This window comes from Gymnoscopelus braueri, assembly GCF_963280865.1.
Source record: "Gymnoscopelus braueri genome assembly, chromosome: 9".
In the NCBI taxonomy this organism is placed as follows: Eukaryota; Metazoa; Chordata; class Actinopteri; order Myctophiformes; family Myctophidae; genus Gymnoscopelus; species Gymnoscopelus braueri.
In genome coordinates, this window is record NC_137610.1 from 53,366,679 (window position 1) to 53,390,148 (window position 23,470).

Consider the following 23,470-nt stretch of genomic DNA (forward strand, 5'->3'; position numbering starts at 1 on the left):
TCTGATTGCCGTGAAAGCCCTAAGAATAAATGGCACCCTTTTCACATTGGCCTATTATAGCGCCACCAGGAGGCCACAATAACCTACCTGACCTGGCGGAGACCTGTGCTCCGAGGAGCACTTTTTCTAGTTTATTCATTTTTTAACACATTCTTTAATGCGAATAAAGTGGTAAGTGATTGTGTGTGTGTGTGTGTGTGTTTTCTCAGGACTCCATGTTGGAGTTTGACGGACAGCCCATCGATCCAGCCATCGTGTCCGCTCAGCCCATGAAACCGGCCCAGAACAACATGGACCTGCCACAGATGTGTCCTCCTGGTATGTTTCACACAGAGGTTCTCCTGAACGCACCGTCTGGCTGTGCTTTAATACAGAGGTTCTCCTGAACGCACCGTCTGGCTGTGCTTTAATACAGAAGGTTCTCCTGAACGCACCGTCTGGCTGTGCTTTAATACAGAAGGTTCACCTGAACGCACCGTCTGGCTGTGCTTTAATACAGGGGTTCACCTGAACGCACCGTCTGGCTGTGCTTTAATACAGAGGTTCACCTGAACGCACCGTCTGGCTGTGCTTTAATACAGAGGTTCTCCTGAACGCACCGTCTGGCCGTGCTTTAATACAGAGGTTCTCCTGAACGCACTGTCTGGCTGTGCTTTAATACAGAGGTTCTCCTGAACGCACCGTCTGGCTCTGCTTTAATACAGAGGTTCTCCTGAACGCACCGTCTGGCTGTGCTTTAATACAGAGGTTCTCCTGAACGCACCGTCTGGCTCTGCTTTAATACAGAGGTTCTCCTGAACGCACCGTCTGGCCGTGCTTTAATACAGAGGTTCTCCTGAACGCACCGTCTGGCCGTGCTTTAATACAGAGGTTCTCCTGAACGCACCGTCTGGCCGTGCTTTAATACAGAGGTTCTCCTGAACGCGCCGTCTGGCTGTGCGTTAATACAGAGGTTCTCCTGAACGCACCGTTTGGCTGCGCTTTAATAGAGGTTCTCCTGAACGCACCGTCTGGCTGTGCTTTAATGCAGAGGTTCTCCTGAACGCACTGTCTGGCCGTGCTTTAATACAGAGGTTCTCCTGAACGCACCGTCTGGCTGTGCTTTAATACAGAGGTTCTCATGAACGCACCGTCTGGCTGTGCTTTAATACAGAGGTTCTTCTGAACGCACCGTCTGGCTGTGCTTTAATACAGAGGTTCTCCTGAACGCACCGTCTGGCTGTGCTTTAATAGAGGTTCTCCTGAACGCACCATCTGGCTGTGCTTTAATACAGAGGTTCTCCTGAACGCACCGTCTGGCTGTGCTTTAATACAGAGGTTCTCCTGAACGCACCATCTGGCTGTGCTTTAATACAGAGGTTCTCCTGAACGCACCGTTTGGCTGCGCTTTAATAGAGGTTCTCCTGAACGCACCGTCTGGCTGTGCTTTAATGCAGAGGTTCTCCTGAACGCACTGTCTGGCCGTGCTTTAATACAGAGGTTCTCCTGAACGCACCGTCTGGCTGTGCTTTAATACAGAGGTTCTCCTGAACCCACCGTCTGGCTGTGCTTTAATACAGAGGTTCTCATGAACGCACCGTCTGGCTGTGCTTTAATACAGAGGTTCTCATGAACGCACCGTCTGGCTGTGCTTTAATACAGAGGTTCTTCTGAACGCACCGTCTGGCTGTGCTTTAATACAGAGGTTCTCCTGAACGCACCGTCTGGCTGTGCTTTAATAGAGGTTCTCCTGAACGCACCATCTGGCTGTGCTTTAATACAGAGGTTCTCCTGAACGCACCGTCTGGCTGTGCTTTAATAGAGGTTCTCCTGAACGCACCATCTGGCTGTGCTTTAATACAGAGGTTCTCCTGAACGCACCGTCTGGCTGTGCTTTAATACAGAGGTTCCATCTGTACACTCTCAGAGTTAGTCCTGTAAAGGGCCATTTGGTAAACCCCTCAAGGTGGTCCCAGTTTGAGAACCACTGCTTTTAATAGTATGTCTTTTGTACATGTGTGTGTTTAATGCACTCCTTTCCATTTCAGTTCACCCAGAATCTCGACTCTCGCAACCCAACTCTGTTCCTGTCCAACCTGAGCCGACGCAAGTGAGTATATTCACACACAGGCTCTGTAGGGCTGCATGATATATATTACAATATGAACCATTGGGGGGGGGAAATATTATTGTGTTGGGGAAATAATGTACCTGTCTCTATCTTATTTTCTCTTTAACCCATTAAGACCTGGAACTGTGTTATTTTTTTATTTGAGCTAAAAAGCATTATTTTACACTTTGGGCTATTCAAAAATAGCAGATATACAAGCTCATAGCGCGGCACCGAGTGCCGCGCTACGAGCTTGTAGATCTGCTATTTTCGAAAAATCGTGAAAATGTGTGAAAATCTTTGAATATGTATATATTTCTAAAGCGAACATTTTTTACTCAAATCTTTGCTTCTGGGGGGTCTCTGGAACAAAATATTTTGATGGGGGGTCTGTGGCCAAATACATATCATTTTGGGGGTCCTTGACATGAAAAAGATTGAGCACCACTGATATAGAAACATACGTTTTTCAGAAAACTGTTGAGATTTAGGAGACGTGTAGAATCGGCTTCAGGTCTCAATGTGTTAAGCTGTGATGTCCAGTAACTAAAGCCACATGGAGCTACATAGTTCAATTGAGTCTTTTAATAAGGATGGAGATTTAAAAAACTGTTCTATTACAGACCCTTCTGCCTGATAGTTGAGTTGTTTAGTGATGGGCCAAAATGCATATTTAACGTTCGCCAACGTCATTCAAGTTAAGAAATAAAGCAATGCAGCTCTGTTACACAGTTCTGTTAAGAATGTATTGTTGTTCATTAAAATCCATTGTTTTATAGTCGATTTAAATGTATGTATACGTTTGATTAACCGTTGCTCCCCTTACATGGCTGTCAGGTTGCCATCGTCTCGACTCCTCCTCCCATGTTCCAGACCTCTCACACACCAGACGCTCGGCCAGCAACGGAACCCATCGATCCAATCCAGGTAATTCATGTGAACAAACGCACTCCACGTACCTTCACTACTTTCACCTTTCTGTAATGGATTGTCAATGAACTGTCAGGGCCTGCGTTCTGTAAGAGAAGAATCCCCCCAGGTCTGGTGGAATGTAATGGACATTTACTACATGACCACTAGCGTCCCTGTTCTGGGCATGGCTTAACCCATTAACTCATTCAGTGCCATTGACGTCACCGACGTCACGTTTTTATAAGCCCAGGGTGTCAATGACGTCGCCGACGTCATAAAAAATAAATAAAATAAAATCTATTTTTTTTTTAAAGTTCAGAACCCAAGATATGATGATTTGAAGATTTGCTGCTCCATTCACTTCTTGTTTAACATCTTACTGAAAAAGGCTGTATCTCGCTTCCTAAGCACTTTTTTTTTACAATGTATTTTTGGCCTTGGCACAGGGGTGATATAATATAATAGTTTTTTGGCACTGAATGAGTTAAGACCTGGGACGCATCTGTGTCACTTTTAGATTTTAGCAAAAAAAGGCATTATTTTACACTTTGGCGATGTTTGAAAAATCGAGAAAATGTGTGCAAATTAATATATTTATATTATTTTAAAGCGAACATTTTTAACTCAAATCCTTGCTTCTGGGGGGTCCCTGGAACAAAATATTCTGAGATGGGTGTCCGCGGTGGGGGTCCTTGACATGAAAAAGTTTGAGCACCACTGATATAGAAACAGAATATAGTATTTCAGAATACTGTTGGGATTTATAGGAGACATTTGTAGAATCGGCTTCAGGTCTTAATGGGTTAATGAGGGGAGAATAGTGAAGAATTGTGAAAATGGCAAAGTCAAAATGCTATCACATTGCCAGCTTGTAGATCGGCTACTTTCGGCGGAGATCATTGCTGTAGAGTCTACAGTGTAGAGCAGCGCTACTCAACCCGCGGGCCGCATGCGGCCCGATCGCAGCGTCTTGGCGGCCCCCTCATGGTCAAAAAAAAAAATATATATATATTTTTTTTTATTAAAAAATATTTTCTTTTTTTAAGCACAGGATAAAAATATACATTTCCGTTCAAATATATGGGTTGCTAAAACATTTTTCAAAAACAAACAGACAGACATACATACAGGTGCGTCAATTGTTACAGGTATAATGCATAGTTTTCTATGCATTTCGGGTTTTTGGGGGGGTTTGACCCCCAAAATGTTCCGGCCGCGCGGCTTTGCCGCGCGCCCAGGATAGGTGTCTGCCACTGGACATACACACAACACAAAATAAACTGGTACAGTGAAAAGAATATGATGTCAAAATGTACATTTTCTTGTGCGTTACAAAATCGAAAAATCCAAAATAGGACCGTCATTTTTATGGCGGCCCCTTGGACAGGATAGGTGTCTGCCACTGGACATACACACAACACAAAATAAACTGGTACAGTGAAAAGAATATGATGTCAAAATGTACATTTTCTTGTGCGTTACAAAATCGAAAAATCCAAAATAGGACCGTCATTTTTATGGCGGCCCCTTGGACTTTTGGTATTTTGCTGAGTGGCCCCTGAGCCATCTTAAGTTGAGTAGCCCTGGTGTAGAGGGAGAAAGGATGGGGCCCAGCCTGCAAAGAATAGACCCCTGGGGGACTCCAGCCAATGGAGTAATTAGCGTTCAAATGTGTGTTTTTTAAAGAAATGGACAATGTATTTGTAGATGCACTATGTATATAGTTGTGAAGAAAACATGTTGAGCAGGGGAGTGGCTCAGTTGACAGTGACGTGACAACACCTTAACAAGCTCAACTGCAAATAAGGGAAGTTAATGGTTAAAACGGCCCGTGTGACAATTTGAAACAGAAAGTGTTAAGCTCAGTCTGTTGTAACAAAACTGTTGCAATACGTTAGAGAAATTGCAGCGGTCTGAATTGCACCGTTGCAGGTCGGCTTAGTTTGGGGATTGGAACTGGGTTGCAAGTTGCAACCGGTTGCATTGTGAATCATTGGTGTGGACCTCTACGGGAGCCTCCCACAGGTCAGACGAGGTCAGAGAGGGAAGGATGAGGCTGGCTGGGCACTATCGGGTTCCTAGGACTGGTGGTGAGCAAACCCAACCCAAGGCACCGCTAGGAAGGGAAAAGAGGCGCACCACCTATGTAGACGCAATGCAGCGCGACAGAGCAGAGCTAACGACACTGTTAGAGCTCAAGACCCTGATGCTAAGACAGGAGGCTGTGGACGGCAGCCATGATTCGGCAGTCCTGAGTTGGTGTTGGCTAGTCCAGTGGTTCTCAAACCTGTTCATGTCAAGGACCCCCAAGATAAGCCAGGGACCCCCATAAGAGAAGATTTTTTACGGCTCTAGCTGTGATACAAGACTTAACCCTTTAGGACCGGGAAAGCATCTGGTGTGTCATTTTAAGATGTCTTTGGGCTATAAAGAAATGCCGTGCTATGAGCTTGTAGATCTGCTATTTTTGAAAAATCGTGAAAATGTGTGCAGCTCTTTGAATATATCTATTTGTAAAGTTAACATTTTTAACTCAAATCTTTGCTTCTGGGGGATTCTACAAATATCTTCTAAATCCTAACGAGAAAACGTATTTTGCTGTAATATCAGTGGTCCTCAAACTTTTTTTCATGTCAAGGACCACCCACAATGATATGTATTTGGCCGCGGACCCCCATCTCAAAATAAGTTGTTCCAGGGACCCCCCCAGAAGCAAAGATTTGAGTTACAAATGTTCACTTTGAAAATATATGTATTCCAAGATTCCAAGATAGCAGATCTACAAGCTCATAGCTCGGTGCCGCGCTATGAGCTTGTAGATCTGCTATTTTTGAATAGCCCAAATAAATCTGAAAATGACACACAGATGCGTCCCAGGTCTTAAAGGGTTAAGAGACCAAAGGTGATGGCACACCCCCCCCCCCCCCCCCCTGACCTCAGAGCTGTGACCTCTGTGTGGACAGAAGAGCGTTAAAGACTGGCCTGTTCAAACAGGCTTTCACATAGCTCTGTGTGTGTTGAGACCTCTCTCCCTTATTATCAGTCTGTTTGTTTTCTTTGACTCCTTTTGGTTGATCTGCTATGTGGCGATTTTGTTTTATTATGTTTAGGATTATTTTATTGATATGCTTGTGAAGCACTTTTCAATGTCTGTGAAAGTTGCTCTACAAATACGTTTTACTGACTTTCTTCAGCCAGGGGCTTTCTAATGCTGGCAGGTAGCTGCCAGATGGTATATCTTCACTGTATGATCCTATCACACATCGAATACCGTTTCACAAACTGGTCTTGCACAGACGTGACTATTCTCAAACCCATAGAACAGCTCTACAAGAGTGCTCTCAAAGTGTTTGACAGGAAGCCTCACTCATATCATCATTGTAGCATCCTCCGGAGGCTCAATTTTTTTAAAGCTTTGATAACTTTCAAACAGGTTGGGGTCATAATACAAGACCCTACATGGTCTTTTATATTTCTTGTGAGGACTGCGGATGAAAACGAGCATCTTTGCTAAATTTTTCGCCCATTAACACATCCACCGCCAGAGGTTAATCTCATAATGTACTCACCAGTGCCAAGGTGTTTTTGTTGTTTTTTTGTTTTTTTCATGTCGCCATAGATCTTGTTAAAATCCTTAAGATTGAGCCGTGAACGGTCTGTTTACATCCGCGAGATCTCCCTGTATCTCCCAGTGAAGATCGCGTGTCAAACGGGGCATCCATGTTTGAGTTAGAGCGGATTACGTTAAACAGTGAAATGCGAGGAGAAAAAACTACAGGAAGAGAATTGAGTTTCAGTTTCGTCTGTAGAATGGGAGCGGGCGTGATCGTCGAAACCGGATCCCAAATAATTCTATTTCCTGTCATCAAACCGGAAACGGAAGTGGATCAAAAAAATTCCGAAAGTGCACCCGGACCGCGCATGCGCGAAAAGACCGCAGCCCGTAGGACTACGGGCTCGGCGCTTAACCGTTGGATTTAACGGCCCGTAGAACTACGGGCCCGGCGGTAAAGGTGTTAACCCATTAACTGCCAGAGGTATTTTTCATTGAAAAAAAAAAGTACTCAGGAGCCGAGATACAGAATTTTGGTCAAATTGGAAAAAAAAAATATAATATATTTTTTAGTTCACGTAGATCTACGCAATTGGCACGTGGCGGCTTTAAATAGGTTTGCGTAGATCTACGTGATTGGCAGTGAATCAGTTAATATGCATTGTCCTATCCAAATAAACAAATAAAGTAAAGTAAGTAAAGCTACTGCCAGCATTTTTAAGCATTCTGACAAGTTTTTCAAGAACCACATAATATTTATCTCCAGTATGATGGATCCCCTGGTGGTTGCTAATCACGGAGGAAATCACTGTGCTTCTGTGAAAAAAATAAAATGTCATGGTGACCTCCCGTTGTCTTGTTATACCCAGTTGAAAATAGCACGTTTCACCAAAAATACATAGTAAAAAAAAAGTACACAGGAGCCGAGACCGAGATTTTAAAGTAATAAGTTAACCAGGAAGTAGACTGTCCTATAGCGTGTCTGATATCTGGCATAGAGGGGCGGGTTCAAAATCTCCGGAGAAAAATTCTGTGAGATCCCATTATTGGTTCACCGGTCTGTCCGTCAGCCCCACGCCCCCGTCAACACAACATTTGGAGCGACGCCCACTGCACTCTGGTTGGTTGGGGGAAATTAAACACTTCCTATGCCCCGGGCCGGAACACAGACTCGCTGGTCCAGGCTTTTATTTTTGAGCAAAAACACAAAATAAAAGCCTGGAGATCGAGGCTAACCAGGAAGTGAATGGAGCAGTGAATCTTGGGATCACGTTATCTCAGTGGTGGAAAAAGTACTCAAATTCTTTACTTAAGTAAAAGTACCAATACTGCAATATAAAAATACTCTGTTACAAGTAAAAGTCCAGAATTAAAAATTTACTTTAGTAAAAGTACAAAAGTATTGGCATCAAAATTTACTTAAAGTACCAAAAGTAAAAGTACTAAATATTTGAAAATAGCAGATCTACAAGCTCACAACGCGTCGCATCGCGACGCGTTGTGAGCTTGTAGATCTGCTATTTTCAAATAGCCTAGGTATAAAATAGGGTTAAAGTGGTTAATGTGTGTTTCATAATATCATAATTTATATCTGAAAAGTAACTAGTAACTAAAGTTTTCAAGTAAATGTAGTGGAGTAAAAGTACAATATTTGCCTCTGAGATGTAGTGGAGTAGAAGTAAAAGTATTGGAAATTGGAAATACTCAAGTAAAGTACAAATACCTCAAAAATGTACTTAAGTACAGTACTTAAGTAAATGTACTTAGTTACTTTCCACCACTGGGATCACGTTATCTTGGGTTCTAGATATATCCGTCTTTGGCGGTGAATGTGTCGGGTTGAAATAACCCATATATTTGTGGATGTGGCCTTGGTGTATCTCTGACATGGTGTCTCTGTGTGTGTGTGTTCAGCCCTCCATGTCGTTGGCGTCGGGGGAGCAGCCCCCCCCTCCCTCCACGGCGCTCCCCCCCCCCGGTCTCACAGACGCCGCCGGCGTTCCAGCCGGCCTCCAAAGCCCCTCCCCCCCACAGCGGCGGGATCAACGTCAACGCAGCGCCATTCCAGTCCATGCAGACGGTAAGACCCCTGACCCCTGACCCTAAACGCCACCTGACCCCCCCCCGTCAGTGGTGGAAAGTAACTAAGTACATTTACTTAAGTACTGTACTTAAGTACAATTTTGAGGTATTTGTACTTTACTTGAGTATTTCCAATTTCCAATACTTTTACTTCTACTCCACTACATCTTAGAGGCAAATATTGTACTTTTACTCTACTACAATTACTTGACAGATATAAACTATGATATAATGAAACATACATTAACCACTTTAAACCTATTTTATACCTAGGCTGTTTGAAAATAGCAGATCTACAAGCTCACAACGCGTCGCATCGCGACGCGTTGTGAGCTTGTAGATCTGCTATTTTCAAATATTTAGTACTTTTACTTTTGGTACTTTGAGTACATTTTGATGCCAATACTTTTGTACTTTTACTCAAGTACATTTTTAATTCTGGACTTTTACTTGTAACAGAGTATTTTTATTTTGCAGTATTGGTACTTTTACTTAAGTAAAGAATTTGAGTACTTTTTCCACCACTGGTCACAGGCAAATAGCAAAAACTGCCGATCTACAAGCTCAAAACGCATCGCAAATGCGACGCGTTTTGATCTTGTAGAATGTAGATCAGCTTTTTTTTTTCTATTTTTGTCTCCGCCAGGCCGAAAGGCATGGCGAGAGTATGTTTTGTACCCTGTCCGTGTGTCTGTCCGTGTGTCCATCTGTCTGTGAGCAGTGAATCTCCGGCACCGGTTGGCCCGGTCGCTGCGAAACTGTGCACACCCACTCCCTGGATGCCAATTCAGAACCTCTGCCCCACATTTATTTTACATGGTTCTGTTATAGTGCCACAAGGAGGCCGATTTGTGCAAAACTCATTGTTTTATATCACTCCTACAGATTTTATCCAAACGTCATGCAAATCGGTACACAGTATCTCTATAGTCATTTGATCAACACGGATCTGTCCGATTTTCCATATTCCATCCTAATTGGCTAACGGTGGCGCCCAAAGTTTGCAGGATTGGTCCGTTTTGAACAAAATGCCTCAAAACATGAACACAGTGTGCAATGTCTGTGAAATTTTGGGCCTAAGAAGTAACGGCCACCCTTTTCTCATTGGCCTATTATAGCGCCACCAGGAGGCCACTATTACGTACCTGACCTGGCGGAGACCTGTGCTCCGTGGAGCACTTTTTCTAGTTGAATTTGAGTCCTGAAGTAACAGTTCTGGACATATGAGGTTTCCACCCGACAGCAACGATGCCCTCATTTAATACACATTTTCTTTTATATGTTTGGGACCCCCAATCTACACTGTAAAATCCTAAGCGTTAATTTAACGGACCCGTAAGGGTCAATTTGGACCCTTGGTGGTCCCCGGACCCTAAGTTAAGAACCAGTGCTGTAGAGTCTCCTGTATAATAATTAAGCTCTTATTAAAGTGGGTCATGGTGCTTATGTTGCATTCTGAGAGAAGTGTCTGGTTGCAAGTTGCCTTATAGCTGACTTTTCAATAAAAGAACACGCTGCTACGTTTATGGACAATAGAAGGCCATCATCCATTGTAAGTGACTGTAGACTTTAACCCTGCTTTTCCTCATTTAACACATTCGGTGCCAGAGTTCTATTAAAAAAAGTGACGTTGAGTGTCAGATCTCACCGTTTGTAACCGCTACGCTGTTTACAGCTGCAGACTCCACCACGAGCACCCGATTGTAAACAATATATGCGTGCACGATACGATGGTGGATGGTCCTGGCTAACGCCTGGAACAATAACATTTCTCACGCGAGTCACCGCGGCGGAGTGATCTCGGATCGAACGGGACTCGTTTTCCCCACTGTAAAAAGTTAAGGAAATATGGAGGTTTTTTGCAAGGAGATAGAATGGGAGCGGACGGGAGACAGTTTTTTTTGGCACGGTGATCCATCTGTCCCTTCCTTCTCAGAGTCGTGGGTGATTCCAGAACTGCGCTACCCCCCCCCCCCCCCCCCCCTTGTGGAAAAAAACGGTAAAAAACAAAAAAGATTGATAACACGTCCTTAGATTCTTTGAAAACACGTTTTTCACCGTGTTTGGCACCCGATGTGTTAACATGAATCCTGAAATGAGATCTTACTTAGACTGTGTGGCTCTATAGTGCAGATGATCACAACATTTTTATGTCAAGGCCTCTCCCAAAATGGATGTATTTTGCTGTAGACCCCCATCTGGAGAGAAGGGACCCCCTATAAGAGAAGATTTGTGGTGTTAAAAATGTTTCAATTGATTGAATGTTTCAATTGATTTAAATATATTTTCCACAATTTCTCAAGGTTTAAAAAAATGTTTTCAAACATATTTTGAACACATATGAAAATGTACTATTTTCAAACGGCTGAACAAAAGAACGGGGTTAAAGTGGTTAAATAGATGTTGATGCTATATTAACTCATTTAGCTGGGGACCCCCTGGAACCCCTTCAAGGACCCCTGGGGGTCCCCGGACCCAACTTAGAGAACCGCTGCTCTAGTCTGTATCCATGGTCTTACCTTTTCAATGAGCCCACCACGACCCTCATGACCTTTTTCCTGTGGATTCCGTTTTGACACAATCCTGTCCTTTGTCTGTTTCTTTTCCCACTCAGGTCTTCAACCTCAACGCCCCGGTCCCTCCAGCCAATGAGACGGAGGCCTTGAACCCGGCCAGCCAATACCAGAACAGTTACAGCCAGCAGGGCTTCAACGGCCAATCCCAGCCGCTCCCTGTGGAGCAGGTGGACATGCCGTCAGAACAGCTGCAGTCTGGTGAGCAAGCCGTTCAACAGTTACACCGTTTTCCCCCAAAATTCTTAACAACAAGCTCTCAGAAGGTTCCCTTTCCATGACTTTTCCCAAATATTAGATTCAAATCATTTTTTTCTCCATCTGAAACGTTTTCTAAATATGAAATTAGGCACCATCATAACATCCCTGGTGGTATTTTCCGGCAAAATGTACCGCGCTCACCCTTTCTCCCCCAGCCAGAGAGGTCTTCAGACACCTCCAGACCACCTGGAGACCGTCATTCAAGTTAATGGGATCATTTGCATTTCACTGTCGGCTACGAACCTGGCAAAGTGATTTCTCCCCTCTAAATAAAAATGACTTCTGTTAATAACAATTCCAACCCGAACCCATAAATCTAATCTCTGTGTATTTCGTCCCAGCCGGCATGCGTATAGCTACCCCGATGCTTGAATCATGAGCTCTAACCTTTGATTGCCTTTCAACAAAACCACATTTGATAGACATCACCACCATGTTACTGATTATAGAGAATGTGAAATTATTGAATTTTTTTTTATTTCATGCGCAATGGCCCCACTTCTCTGTTGCAGCCAGGTCATTATTCTTTTTATAGGTTGCAGGTGTGAGGGGATATAATTCATTTGTCACTTACTGTAGGCCTATAGAGCATCGCAGTTCCCGCCCACTTCCTGGTTTTTCCTGGTGCCGGAAGGAAAAACTCAATGCATTTTTCCCATTGACATTTCCAAAAATATTTATATCAATTAATTTAAGCCTCGAATCAAGCCATCCAGGGTCCTGGTGAATCATGACCATAAAATGTTTTTTTCTGTGATTTTTTTTTTTTTTTTTAATTTTATATTTAATGATATGATATACTATATTTAATAAATACCCTCTGTTTTGCCGTTTTCAAAAAAGTTTTTTCACAGAATCAAACGTTTTATGGTCATGATTCACCAGGACCCTGGATGGCTTGATTCGAGGCTTAAATTAATTGATATAAATATTTTTGGAAATGTCAATGGGAAAAATGCATTGAGTTTTTTGAAGTGGCACCCGGAAGGGGCGGGAACTGCGATGCTCTATAGAGTAGGTTTACATGTACATAAAGGGGTTTGTCATCATCAAGACTGGAATATTTTTTATCACCGTGGCGTGAACGAGCAAGGAAATGCTTCTGACCAGTGTTGCCAGATTTTCCGAGAGAAATAAGCAACCAGGTCTATGAAAACGAGCCCAAAAGAAGCGACTAGGCCACACAAGCACGTTAAACCTATATAGAAACACAGTGGATATTTGAAAATAGCCGATCTACAAGCTTGTCGTGAGCTCGTAGATCGGCTATTTTCAAAGAAATATCTTGGAAAAAGCGTATATTTTCCAAATCTTCACAAATCTTGCATGGGGGGTCTATGGCACAACATTTTCAGAAGTTGTTTGAGAACCACTGGTTTAAACAACATTAGGAAGCCAGCCCAGCCAAATAAGCAACTACACTTTAGAAACTATTAAGCCCAGAAAAACGCAACCCGCAACTACCAATATTTAGACGAGCAACTTTACCGAAAAACAAGGCCAAAGTCGCTTATAATAAACTTGACCTAATAAACGACATGGCAACCACTGCCTGTGAATTGCAGCTCAGCTGGTTGACTTGTTTGTTTCATAGAGAGAGAGAGAGAGAGAGAGAGAGACATACAGAGTAATAGATATTTATTTAATGTCAATCATTAGCGTCCTCTCTCAGTCTCGTGCATATATCACGGGAGCCTTGCACGTTTTCGTGAGACGCAGGTTGAAATTAATTGGAATAAAAACAAATGTATGTATCAGGACATCTTGCAGTGTGTGTGTGATCCCTTGTCGGTGATCAATCGTATAGTGTGAAAACCACAACGATATATAACAGCCGATTTCAATAAATAAACTTGTGTAGTGTGAAATGCTTAACGATCAGATGACTACCCGACCACTTCAAATATCTGGCAGTGTGTAGAGGCCCTGAAGTTCTGTTGAATTGAATTTTGAATTGAATTGAATTGAATTTTTTATTAGGCAAAAGAATGTAAAACAACACGGTTACATTTATAATACTTTTGTCTAAAAGGTCCGACCAAAAAAGTCCTTGCAGACTTGTTTCCGTTGGGGTCCTTGGTATTAATTTCATAGACATACAGTATATAGTAGCAACCAAACAGTTCAAATATCAACATAAAAACACAGAGAAAAAAAACCACCATGTACAAAAAAAAGCATTAAAAAAAAAATCTATACAAATAAAGGGGGGGTCGTCTGTCTACCGGGAAACTGGTACTACCTCCTCTTATGGCCTCCAGAAAGATGAGTTTTTTTCTCCTCCAGAATATGGATGCTAGGGTTCAAGTGGTTAATGTAAAGTTTCTTTCACACAAAGATTTGGTGGTCCCCCTATTGTAACTCTGAGGACCCCCTAGGGGTCCCGGACCCCCTGTTGAAGACCCCTGCTAAATGCAGTCGTTGCTTTAACGTGCTTTATGTGTGTTTTCAGTAGTTGGTGCCTTCCATTCCCAAGACCAGTCAGCGGGCCATCCGCAGGCGTCCCAGCAGAACCCGGGCTTCGGCAGACCTCAGTCCTTCTACAACAGCCGGGGGATGACGCGCGGTGGACCTCGCAACGCCAGAGGAATGATCAACGGCTACAGAGGCTCCTCCAACGGCTTCAGAGGTAAGACTAGACCATGACCAACCATTCAGGTCGTTTTTTTTTCTCTCCCTTTTAATATCACTGAGGCCGCTTCTAAACAAATCCTAACAGTTTTTCGGAAAAAAATGTGAAAAAAAAAACAAAACACGATTTAAAAAAAATAGCAGATCTACAAGCTCGTAGCGCGGCACTCGGTGCCGTGCTATGAGCTTGTATATCTGCTATTTTTGAATAGCCTAAAGAAATCTAAAAGTGACACAGATGCGTTCCAGGTATTAATGGGTTAAACGAATGAAATTGTAATGTGTAATTTCAAATTCTTTGTTTTGCAGGCGGTTACGATTACCGGCCTCCCTTCGCCAACACTCCAAACTCTGGATACGGACAGACTCAGTTCAGCGCACCCCGGGATTACCCCAACGGCAACTACCAGCGGGTATGAAACGTTTTGATGATGATGATAATAACACCAGGAGGTATAAAAGGGGTTCTGTGGTAAAGCCTGACTTATACTTTGTAGTACAATGGTGATGCTTGCCAAAAATAACTGAGCATTAGCGTCGCAATGCAGCGTTTATTGGCTTTTTGACATTTGTATTCACTTGTTTTTTTTATTTGACAAGCGATGGAGACTGATGGAGGGAACTTAAAGCTGCAATAGATGACCTTTTGTTTTGTGTGAATAAAACATTATTGTAACCTTTTTAACCTCATCTATATGTATGGTAGTATGTAACGCAATACAGCTAACACAACTGTCTCCCTATTCTTCTTCTGAGACATTTCCTATGTCCTACCCGAACATTCCTGTGTTCGGGTAGGACACTTAACTAAATGACAAGATGTCGCTGTCGGTCACAAACCTTGTCCATATCTCCACATTTCAACTTTTGATTTGTTTTTCTTCTGTAAAAACGCCCTACAGTACCTCGTCATACAAGAGTGGCGCAAACGTTTTTAAAATGATAAATTTCACGTAGATCTACGCGACTGGCCCGTGGCGGCTTTAAATAGGTTTGCGTAGATCTACGCGATTGGCAGTCAATCAGTTAATAACAAATTCATTATTGGGTTCATGATACGTGACATAGAGGGAAAAGGGAAAACATACAGGTAGGGGTGTGCCGATATATCGTCCCGCGATATATCGCGATACATTTTCGTGACGATATGTATCGTTTTGGGGGAAAAAAATATCGTTTTTTTTTTATAATTATCAGTCATGCAAACCGCCCCCGAGGTGAAAAGGGTGACTGACAACATGTTTTTTTTTCGGGTCAGGTGTCACACTATTGCCCTATTTGGATTCAAAACGGCTATTGTAGCTGAAAAGCTACAAGTTTGCATGTCTGAATAATGCAAAAACAGAATTATTTGTTTGCATTTGCTTTTTTATATATATTTGCGTATATATTTTCATAATAAAAAAGTGCGTATCGTATCGAAATCGTATCGTAGTTGTGAGCCCAATATCGTATCGTATCGTTTGGTGAAATTAGTGTATCGGTGCCATTTTGGTCCCACCTTAGTTCCACCCTTTTAACTCAGGAAGACCTGAAGCCGATTCTACAAATGTCTTCTAAATCCTAACAGTTTACTGAAAAACCTGTATTTCTATATCAGTGGTTCTCAAACTTTTTCCATGTCAAGGACATGATATGTATTTGGCCACGGACCCCCATCTCAAAATATGTTGTTCCATGGAGGCAGGGACCCCCCAGAAGCAAAGATTTGAGTTACAAATGTTCACCTTAAAATAATATTAATATATAAATTTGCACACATTTTCTCGATTTTTCAAAAATTGCAGATCTACAAGCTCATAGCGCGGCACTCGGTGCCGCGCTATGAGCTTGTATATCTGCTATTTTTGAATAGCCAAAGTGTAAAATAATGCTTTTTAGCTCAAATCTTAAAATGACACAGATGCGTCCCAGGTCTTAATGGGTTTTAAGTAGCAAAAAATAAACCCCACTTTGAGAACCAATGTCATAATGGTGTGTGTGTGTGTGTGTGTGTGTGTGTTCGTTCCCCCAGGACGGTTACCAACAGAACTACAAGCGAGGAACCAGCCAGGGCCCCCGAGGAGCGCCTCGAGGCAACGGCCAGGCCATGCGCTCCTGAACGGCCTTTTGTTCCTTATTGACTGTGACTAACTGACTAACTCACAACGGATACAAGAAGACTGGGCACTGAGGACGAGTGGGCACCCTGATCTAAAACTGGCTATTTTGTCCAAAATGTAAAACAATATATATATTTGAAAAATGATGTTAGTAATGTAAAGTATACATGATGTGAACATGCACGGTGCATCATTATCACACCAAGATGTATCCTTCAACTTCTTGTTCGTGGCCAGAATGATTGGATAAACAGGATTTGTAGCAATTTGTTGCAATTGTAGAAATATTAGGCCTTAATTGGCGAATGCTCAAGTATGTTCTAATCATGTATACTTAACATTACTTAATTTTCCAAATAGTTTTGTTAACATTTTGGCAAAAATAGCCAATTTTACATGGAGGTGCCCACTTGTCCGTAGTGCCCACTCTTCCTGCTACACTCACAACATCACCACTGAGAATTCACACATCCAGAATGCATCTGCCCCAGATAACTCCATGTTCTGTTGTCTTTTTGTTTTTGTTTTCTTTTGTTTTTTTTCTCATCACTGGTCTCTTTTTTTATGGGCTCCTTGATCAAAGTATTCCTGCTTTGATTATATGAGAAGATTAAAATGTTTAAAGTCTAAACACAAGCCAAGCTGTAAAAGTCCTATCATGGTTTCTTTTTCTTTTTTTTTTAGCCGAGCCTGTGTTCGCATATTCCTGTAAACTTGAAAGATTTCACTAAGTTATTTTTTTGTATGGAAAACACAACATAATCATCTGCAAACCGCTGGTCCAATCGCTGGGAGTCCCTGTTCGCAGCCCCCTCCCCCCCCTCTTTTTGTTCGTCATTTGGGTTCGAAGAAAAAAAAAAAACATTTTATTATTTTTAAAAAGCTTGTTTCCTTGGTTTGTAAATTGGTGTGGCTTCAGTTTCAATAAAGATGTGTTGCATACCCAGGCTTGGAGCAGTTCTTTTTTTCTTTTCTTTTTTCACACCAATGACATACGTTGGGCACATTGACAACCAAAGATTTTTATTTTTCAATTTAAAGTTTTTTTTTTTACTCTTGTTTGTAATATGCCTAGATGTAGATTTTTTTTGGGGATGTCAGTTTCTTCACCAGCAGTGTTAGAAACTACATATATATTCAAGTACGGTATTTACTGTAAGTACTGTTTTGAGGTGATTTACCTTTTTAAGTACTTTATACTTCTACTCTACTACATCTCGGAGGCAAATATTGTACTTTTTACTCTACTACTCCATTACATTATAAAGGATGATGTACTATTAAGCTACCCAGCAGCACATGAATGAATTAAAATCAGGCCCACCTTTCCCAGCTGTGACATTAAAGTGATGGACATATTAATGCATTATTAATCATGTGTTGCAATCAAATACTATGATTGTGACATCACCCTGAGTACTTTTATCTTTGGTACGGTATATTTTGATCCCAATACTTTTGAATACAGGACTGACTGAGTACTTTTCTTTATTAAAGAACATGTTTCCACAACATGCCATGTCATACTATCTACTAGCAATAGGTGAACTTCAATATTCAGCCACTAGATGTCGCACTTAGACCTGTGTTGGGGAAAGCGATACTTCGTTTCAACACATTTTAAATGCCCTGTGTATGTATTGTTTATTTATTATCAGTTTAGATACAAATGTTCTCCATACAACCAGTATAATGTATGATCTACGAAGATCATACATTCATCATGATCTAGCTGTAGTAGAATACAACTCTCGTAGACGTATTTATGATTCTGACGTTTTCAATCTACGAGAGTTGTAGGATTCACCCCCCATGGACACAGGGACTTTCTGCACTATGCCCCGTAGACACTCCAAACATGTACACATTGAAAATAAAGGTGCTTACTCCCAAGCCCCAAATGTTAACTCTCGCTACGGGGTAGTAGTTTAATGTAATAATCCATATCTTTCAATAAATAACTGTTTTAATGCCGTGTGTGGCCGAATGCCATTCTTTCACCCTCGTTTACTTCCTGTTTACATTGAGTGTAATTCCGGGTTTCACCGGATGCGCCCCGTCATTACCGCCCATTGGGAACTTCCGACAGAATCGGCCACAGACAGCATTAAAACACTTCTTTATTGAAAGATATGGATTATTACATTAAACTACTACCCCGTAACGAGAGTTAATATTTGGGGCGTGACGGTAAGCACTGTTTTTTTTAATTTGTAGATGTTTGGAGTGTCTACGGGGTATATAGTGCTGAAAGTCCCTGTGTCCATGGGGGGTGAACCCTACAACTCTCGTAGATTGAAAACGGCAGAATCATAAATACGTCCACGAGAGTTGTGTTCTACAGCTAATGAAGATCATGCATCGTGAGGCATGAACTATAACTATATGGATATATTATATTATATGGATATATTATATAATAACTATGTTTATAACTATATGGATATATTATATTATAACTATGTTTATAACTATATGGATATATTATATTATAACTATGTTTATAACTATATGGATATATTATATTATAACTATGTTTATAACTATATGGATATATTATATTATAACTGATTAAAACTATATGGGCGAAACTTGGGAAGTCATGTTTTGAGTGTCGCGTAGTATTGACGTCATCATCGGGGTCCTCCATGAAGCGGTGTCTCCACGTGAGTTGTTGTCAGAACAGAAGCATGATGGCAGCAGAGCTTTAGTGTGATTTAGATCTATAAACATATTATTACACTGTTTATAACCGCTACCAGGTAAGCATATACGTGTTGTTTACATGTTAACATGATTTAGTTAATGATCTGATGATAAGATGATCTGTTAATGATGTATTCAATCAATCAATAGTTGTATCTGTTCCAGTCATGTTGTATGTATTTATTTTTGTCTGATTTTTGTGTGATATCCTCATACAGGGATTATAAACCTTATTCATTTAAATAATACTCAATTTAATGTGCACGTAGGACCCCCATCTAATAACATACTGTTAGACATGATTTGGTCTGACTCTGATATGTGTAATGTAGGGCAGTGGTTCTCAAACTTTTTCATGTCAAGGACCCCCAAATTGACACTTATTAGCCCGCGGACCCCCATTTCAAAAGATATGCCAGGGACCCCCCCATAAGAGAAGATTTTTTACGGCTCTATCAGTGATTCTCAACCATTTTAATTTCAAGGACCCCCAGTTTGACATGCATTAAGCTACGGACCCCCATTTAATGGCATTTCTATCACTTGGACCACAATTTATATTGTAAAATCTATGTCAATTTAACTCTGAGAGTGTACATTTGTACACTCTCAGAGTTACAGACCCATAAGGGTCCATTTGGTGCCTAATCTATCATTTAGCTGGGGACCCCCTGGAACTCCCTCAAGGACCCCTGGGGGTCCCCGGACCCCACTTTAAGAACCAATGATGTAGGGATAGAGATATAACAGTGAAACTCTGATCAATATACTGATTGATTGCTTTGATCGAATACTTTATCAACAATTTGCACCAAAAAAAAAGCACAAAATACAGTTCAATACAAAAGGATTCTAAAAGGATTAAACCCAAGACCATTGGGTTCCTGTGACTGTCCATGTAACTGATCCTATATGTTCTCTAGTTGTATTTACTTGTACATGTAAGCAGTGGTGGAAAGTAACTAAGTACATTTACTTAAGTACTGTACTTAAGTACAATTTTGAGGTATTTGTACTTTACTTGAGTATTTCCAATTTCCAATACTTTTACTTCTACTCCACTACATCTCAGAGGCAAATATTGTACTTTTACTCCACTACATTTATTTGAAAATATTAGTTACTAGTTACTTTTCAGATATAAATTATGATATAATGAAACATACATTATCCACTTTAACCCTATTTTATACCTAGGCTATTTGAAAATAGCAGATCTACAAGCTCACAACGCGTCGCATCGCGACGCGTTGTGAGCTTGTAGATCGGCTATTTTCAAATATTTAGTACTTTTACTATTGGTACTTTAAGTACATTTTGATGCCAATACTTTTGTACTTTTACTCAAGTAAATTTTGAATTCTGGACTTTTACTTGTAACAGAGTATCTTTATATTGCAGTATTGGTACTTTTACTTAAGTAAAACATTCAAGTACTTTTTCCACCACTGCATGTAAGACATGAAAGTAATGGGGAGAAGACTAACTATGATCATTTAGCTGGGGAGTTTTGATCCATTGATTCCATCATAGGGCTGTCACTAATTAAAGTTAAGTTTGAAGATTAATAAGTATCATTATAAATAACTGGGATTTATGATTTTAAGTGTGTTTTTGGCATTGGGAACTTGTAAATCAAAATCACATTAATGTTAACTTTTTCAAGCTTTGTAAACAAAAACAATGCACAGGGCACTGAGGGCACATAATATGACAAATAACTTCAATATACAGATAAATAACCGACTGCCACCAATAATGATAAATGTAATAATAATGCTAATAAATAATGTACTATGGTCAACATTTTTCAAATGGTGGAAAAATAGCCGAGCTGTTTTAATTGCACAGCTAAATAATTTGCGATTATGTAATAATTGTGACATACCAGTGTTGATTTCATTGACTAAAACTATGATGAAAATTAAAACATTTAAAACTACATCAAAATGTGTTGTCAAAATCAACACTGTGACATACCTTCCATCAACTCCTCCTCAGCAGTTGAACTAATCAGGTTCTTCCATTATGTTTTTTTCCCCTCCAGCAGCACCAGACACCATGGCTACGGTCCGTAAGAAGGTGGACAACAGAATCCGCGTTCAGATCGAGAATGGCGTCTCTCTGCACCAGCGCACCCTGTTCATTGTGGTGGGAGACCGCGGTAGAGACCAGGTCAGTGTGCTCATTAGACCAGGGGTCTTCAACATCTTCAGGCCAAGGACCCCCTAGCTGAGAGAGAGATGAAGCAGGGACCCCCTACTCTATATTGTATAAAATTGTGTTTCAGATTAAAGTTTTTTTTTTTTTACTTAGTCTGCTCTTTTTTCCCTCTACACCTATAGCCTCTTTGCCAAAAATAGCCGATCTACAAGCTCTCAACGCCTCGCAGCGCGAGGCGTTGAGAGCTTGTAGATCTGCTATTTTCGGCTAATGTTCCCCCCCTCAGAAAAGGAATTCTAGGGTTCAAGTGGTTAATGTAAAAAAAACTAAATCCTATCACACAAAGATTTGGTGGACCCCCTATAGTAGCTCTGAGGACCCCCTAGGGGTCCCGGACCCCCTGTTGCATTAGATCGTCACATTGTGGAAACAGTTCCTCTCGTGTCACTGACTGTGACTTATTGGACTTATTGTGTTCAGAGGATCCTTTAGGATTGTTATGATTCCGATTCATTAACGGTTCCTATAGGGGGAACCAAATGGACCCTAACAGGTCTGTAACTCAGAGCGTGTACCCCGTAAGGGTCCATTTGGTTCCATTTGTACACTCTCAGAGTCATGGTGGTCCTTGAAAGCTAAAAGTTTGTGAACCACAGGTATTGTAATCGTATAGCAGACGTGAAGTCTACGTACCAGCTCTGACAGTGTGATAACATTGGTTCCAGAAACGGTTCCAAATGTGACGGAACCCATTCCGGTTCCTCAATGTTAGATCAATGACAGAAGGGGGTAAAAAATAATTGGCTACTAATTGTTTTTCTTTTTTTTTAAGACAACAATAAAAGAATCTGCCTAGCAACAGTAGGGCTGGGTATTGCCTACAACCTTACGATCGATACGTATCACGACACAGAGGCCACGATGCCATATGTATCGCGATATGCGTTGATTTTGAATAATGACCGCGTGTCCTACTAAATTTATTTTAGTCCTAGACCACGGATTGTTGTTTTGACCAATATATTGTCAGAAAATGAACAAAAAGCAAAGAAATAAATACAAATAAATAATGTTTTTTTGATGGATAAATGCAAAAGATTTAATCATGTACGTTAGAGATGCGTGGATCGCGGTTTTAGCCGCGGTTGCCGCAGTTAACCGCAGTTTGGGTGGATTCGGGTCAATCAAATATAATTATTAATTAATATCGGATAAACCGCGGGTGAAATATTGCTGTAAATAAATTAATGACATCTAATATATCTATCCATAAAATAGCTAAATCTCTGCGTGCTTGTGTCTGTGTGAGTGTGTAGAGCAGCCTCTGTGCGATGCGATCTCAAAATGCATTGATTTAGCCTATGGAATGTCGGTGCGTCTTTTTTCTTTTTTTTCAAACCGGTGCTGCGCTGGCAGCAGAGCAGTGCGCTCTGTATGTTGGATGCCGCATGTATGTTGGATACCTGTATGTTGGATGCCGCACAGAGTTCAGCGCAGCAGAGCATGTGCGCTCATGTTCAGCGCAGCACCGGTTTAAAAAAAAAGAAAAAAGACGCACCGACATTCCATAGGCTAAATCAATGCATTTTGTGATCGCATCGCATAACTAACGGGGAATACCAGAAAATAATAATATTTTGACATACGGGAAAAACGGTTGGTGCGGATATTTAAATTGGCTAATATAATTATTGCGGTTGGATAACGGGCGGATAATTAATTTGTACATGCGGATTCGGATGACGTGAGGGGCCATCCGCGCATCTCTAATGTACGTATATCGTCACTGTCGGGCAGAAACTGATGCTGATGTTTTGTTTTGTTTTTAAGCCGCGTCACACACAACATTTCCTGCTATATGGAAGCCTCTGTATCGATACAATTATCGGCGAGGAATACGACACGTTTATCGATTCATTGAGCCCACCCCTAAGCTACACTGTGGCTCGCTCCTTCACGCTAGCCACTGTACAGCCCTGGAACCGGGGGTTGTCAGAGTCTAGTGCCCAGGACTCACAGCTGGGAGTATTTTAAAAGTTTTTTTTGTCCTCCAGAACTTTGTTTGCCGTCGACAAGCCCTGCCAACGCCAAACAAGGTTCTTCTCATTCAGAGGATGCTGCAGCCTTAGCTCGTCTGGTGTTCAACCGCCCCAAGTTCTCCCACACAACTATCCTTCTCCGTTCTCTACACTAGCTCCCCGTAGCGGCTCGCATCCAGTTTAAAACCCTGGTGCTAGCCTTATAGGACAGTGAAAGGAACAGCTCCTTCTTACCTCCGGGCTATGGTCGAGGCTTACACCCCTGCCCGACCACTTCGGTCTGCCACCTCGGGGCGACTGATTGCCTCGTCGCTCAAGGGTCCTTCTGGCCGATCCACACGGACACAGCTTTTTTCTCT

At 41.5% G+C, this 23,470-nt stretch overlaps 2 protein-coding genes across 3 annotated transcripts in view; both read left to right on the plus strand.

Moving 5' to 3' along the window:
* The window catches only part of caprin1b (cell cycle associated protein 1b), a 34,453-nt gene extending 17,303 nt beyond the window's left edge, over window positions 1-17,150 (plus strand). Inside the window, 9 exon segments of the mRNA XM_080436716.1 lie at window positions 210-318; window positions 2,028-2,089; window positions 2,927-3,016; window positions 8,469-8,524; window positions 8,526-8,634; window positions 11,251-11,410; window positions 13,923-14,099; window positions 14,411-14,514; window positions 16,116-17,150. Coding sequence (XP_080292842.1) covers window positions 210-318; window positions 2,028-2,089; window positions 2,927-3,016; window positions 8,469-8,524; window positions 8,526-8,634; window positions 11,251-11,410; window positions 13,923-14,099; window positions 14,411-14,514; window positions 16,116-16,202 — 954 coding nt within the window. The 3' untranslated portion in view covers window positions 16,203-17,150.
* Window positions 17,151-18,853: 1,703 nt separating this feature from the next.
* Window positions 18,854-23,470, plus strand: part of nat10 (N-acetyltransferase 10) — a 34,011-nt gene continuing 29,394 nt past the window's right edge. Inside the window, exons 1-2 of one of the 2 annotated variants that reach the window (XM_080436712.1) lie at window positions 18,854-18,965; window positions 20,957-21,084. In XM_080436712.1, the coding sequence (XP_080292838.1) occupies window positions 20,971-21,084 (114 nt within the window). In that variant the 5' untranslated portion in view covers window positions 18,854-18,965; window positions 20,957-20,970. The remainder of the gene's footprint in view (window positions 18,966-20,956; window positions 21,085-23,470) is intronic. The other variant, XM_080436713.1, reaches the window with a different exon arrangement.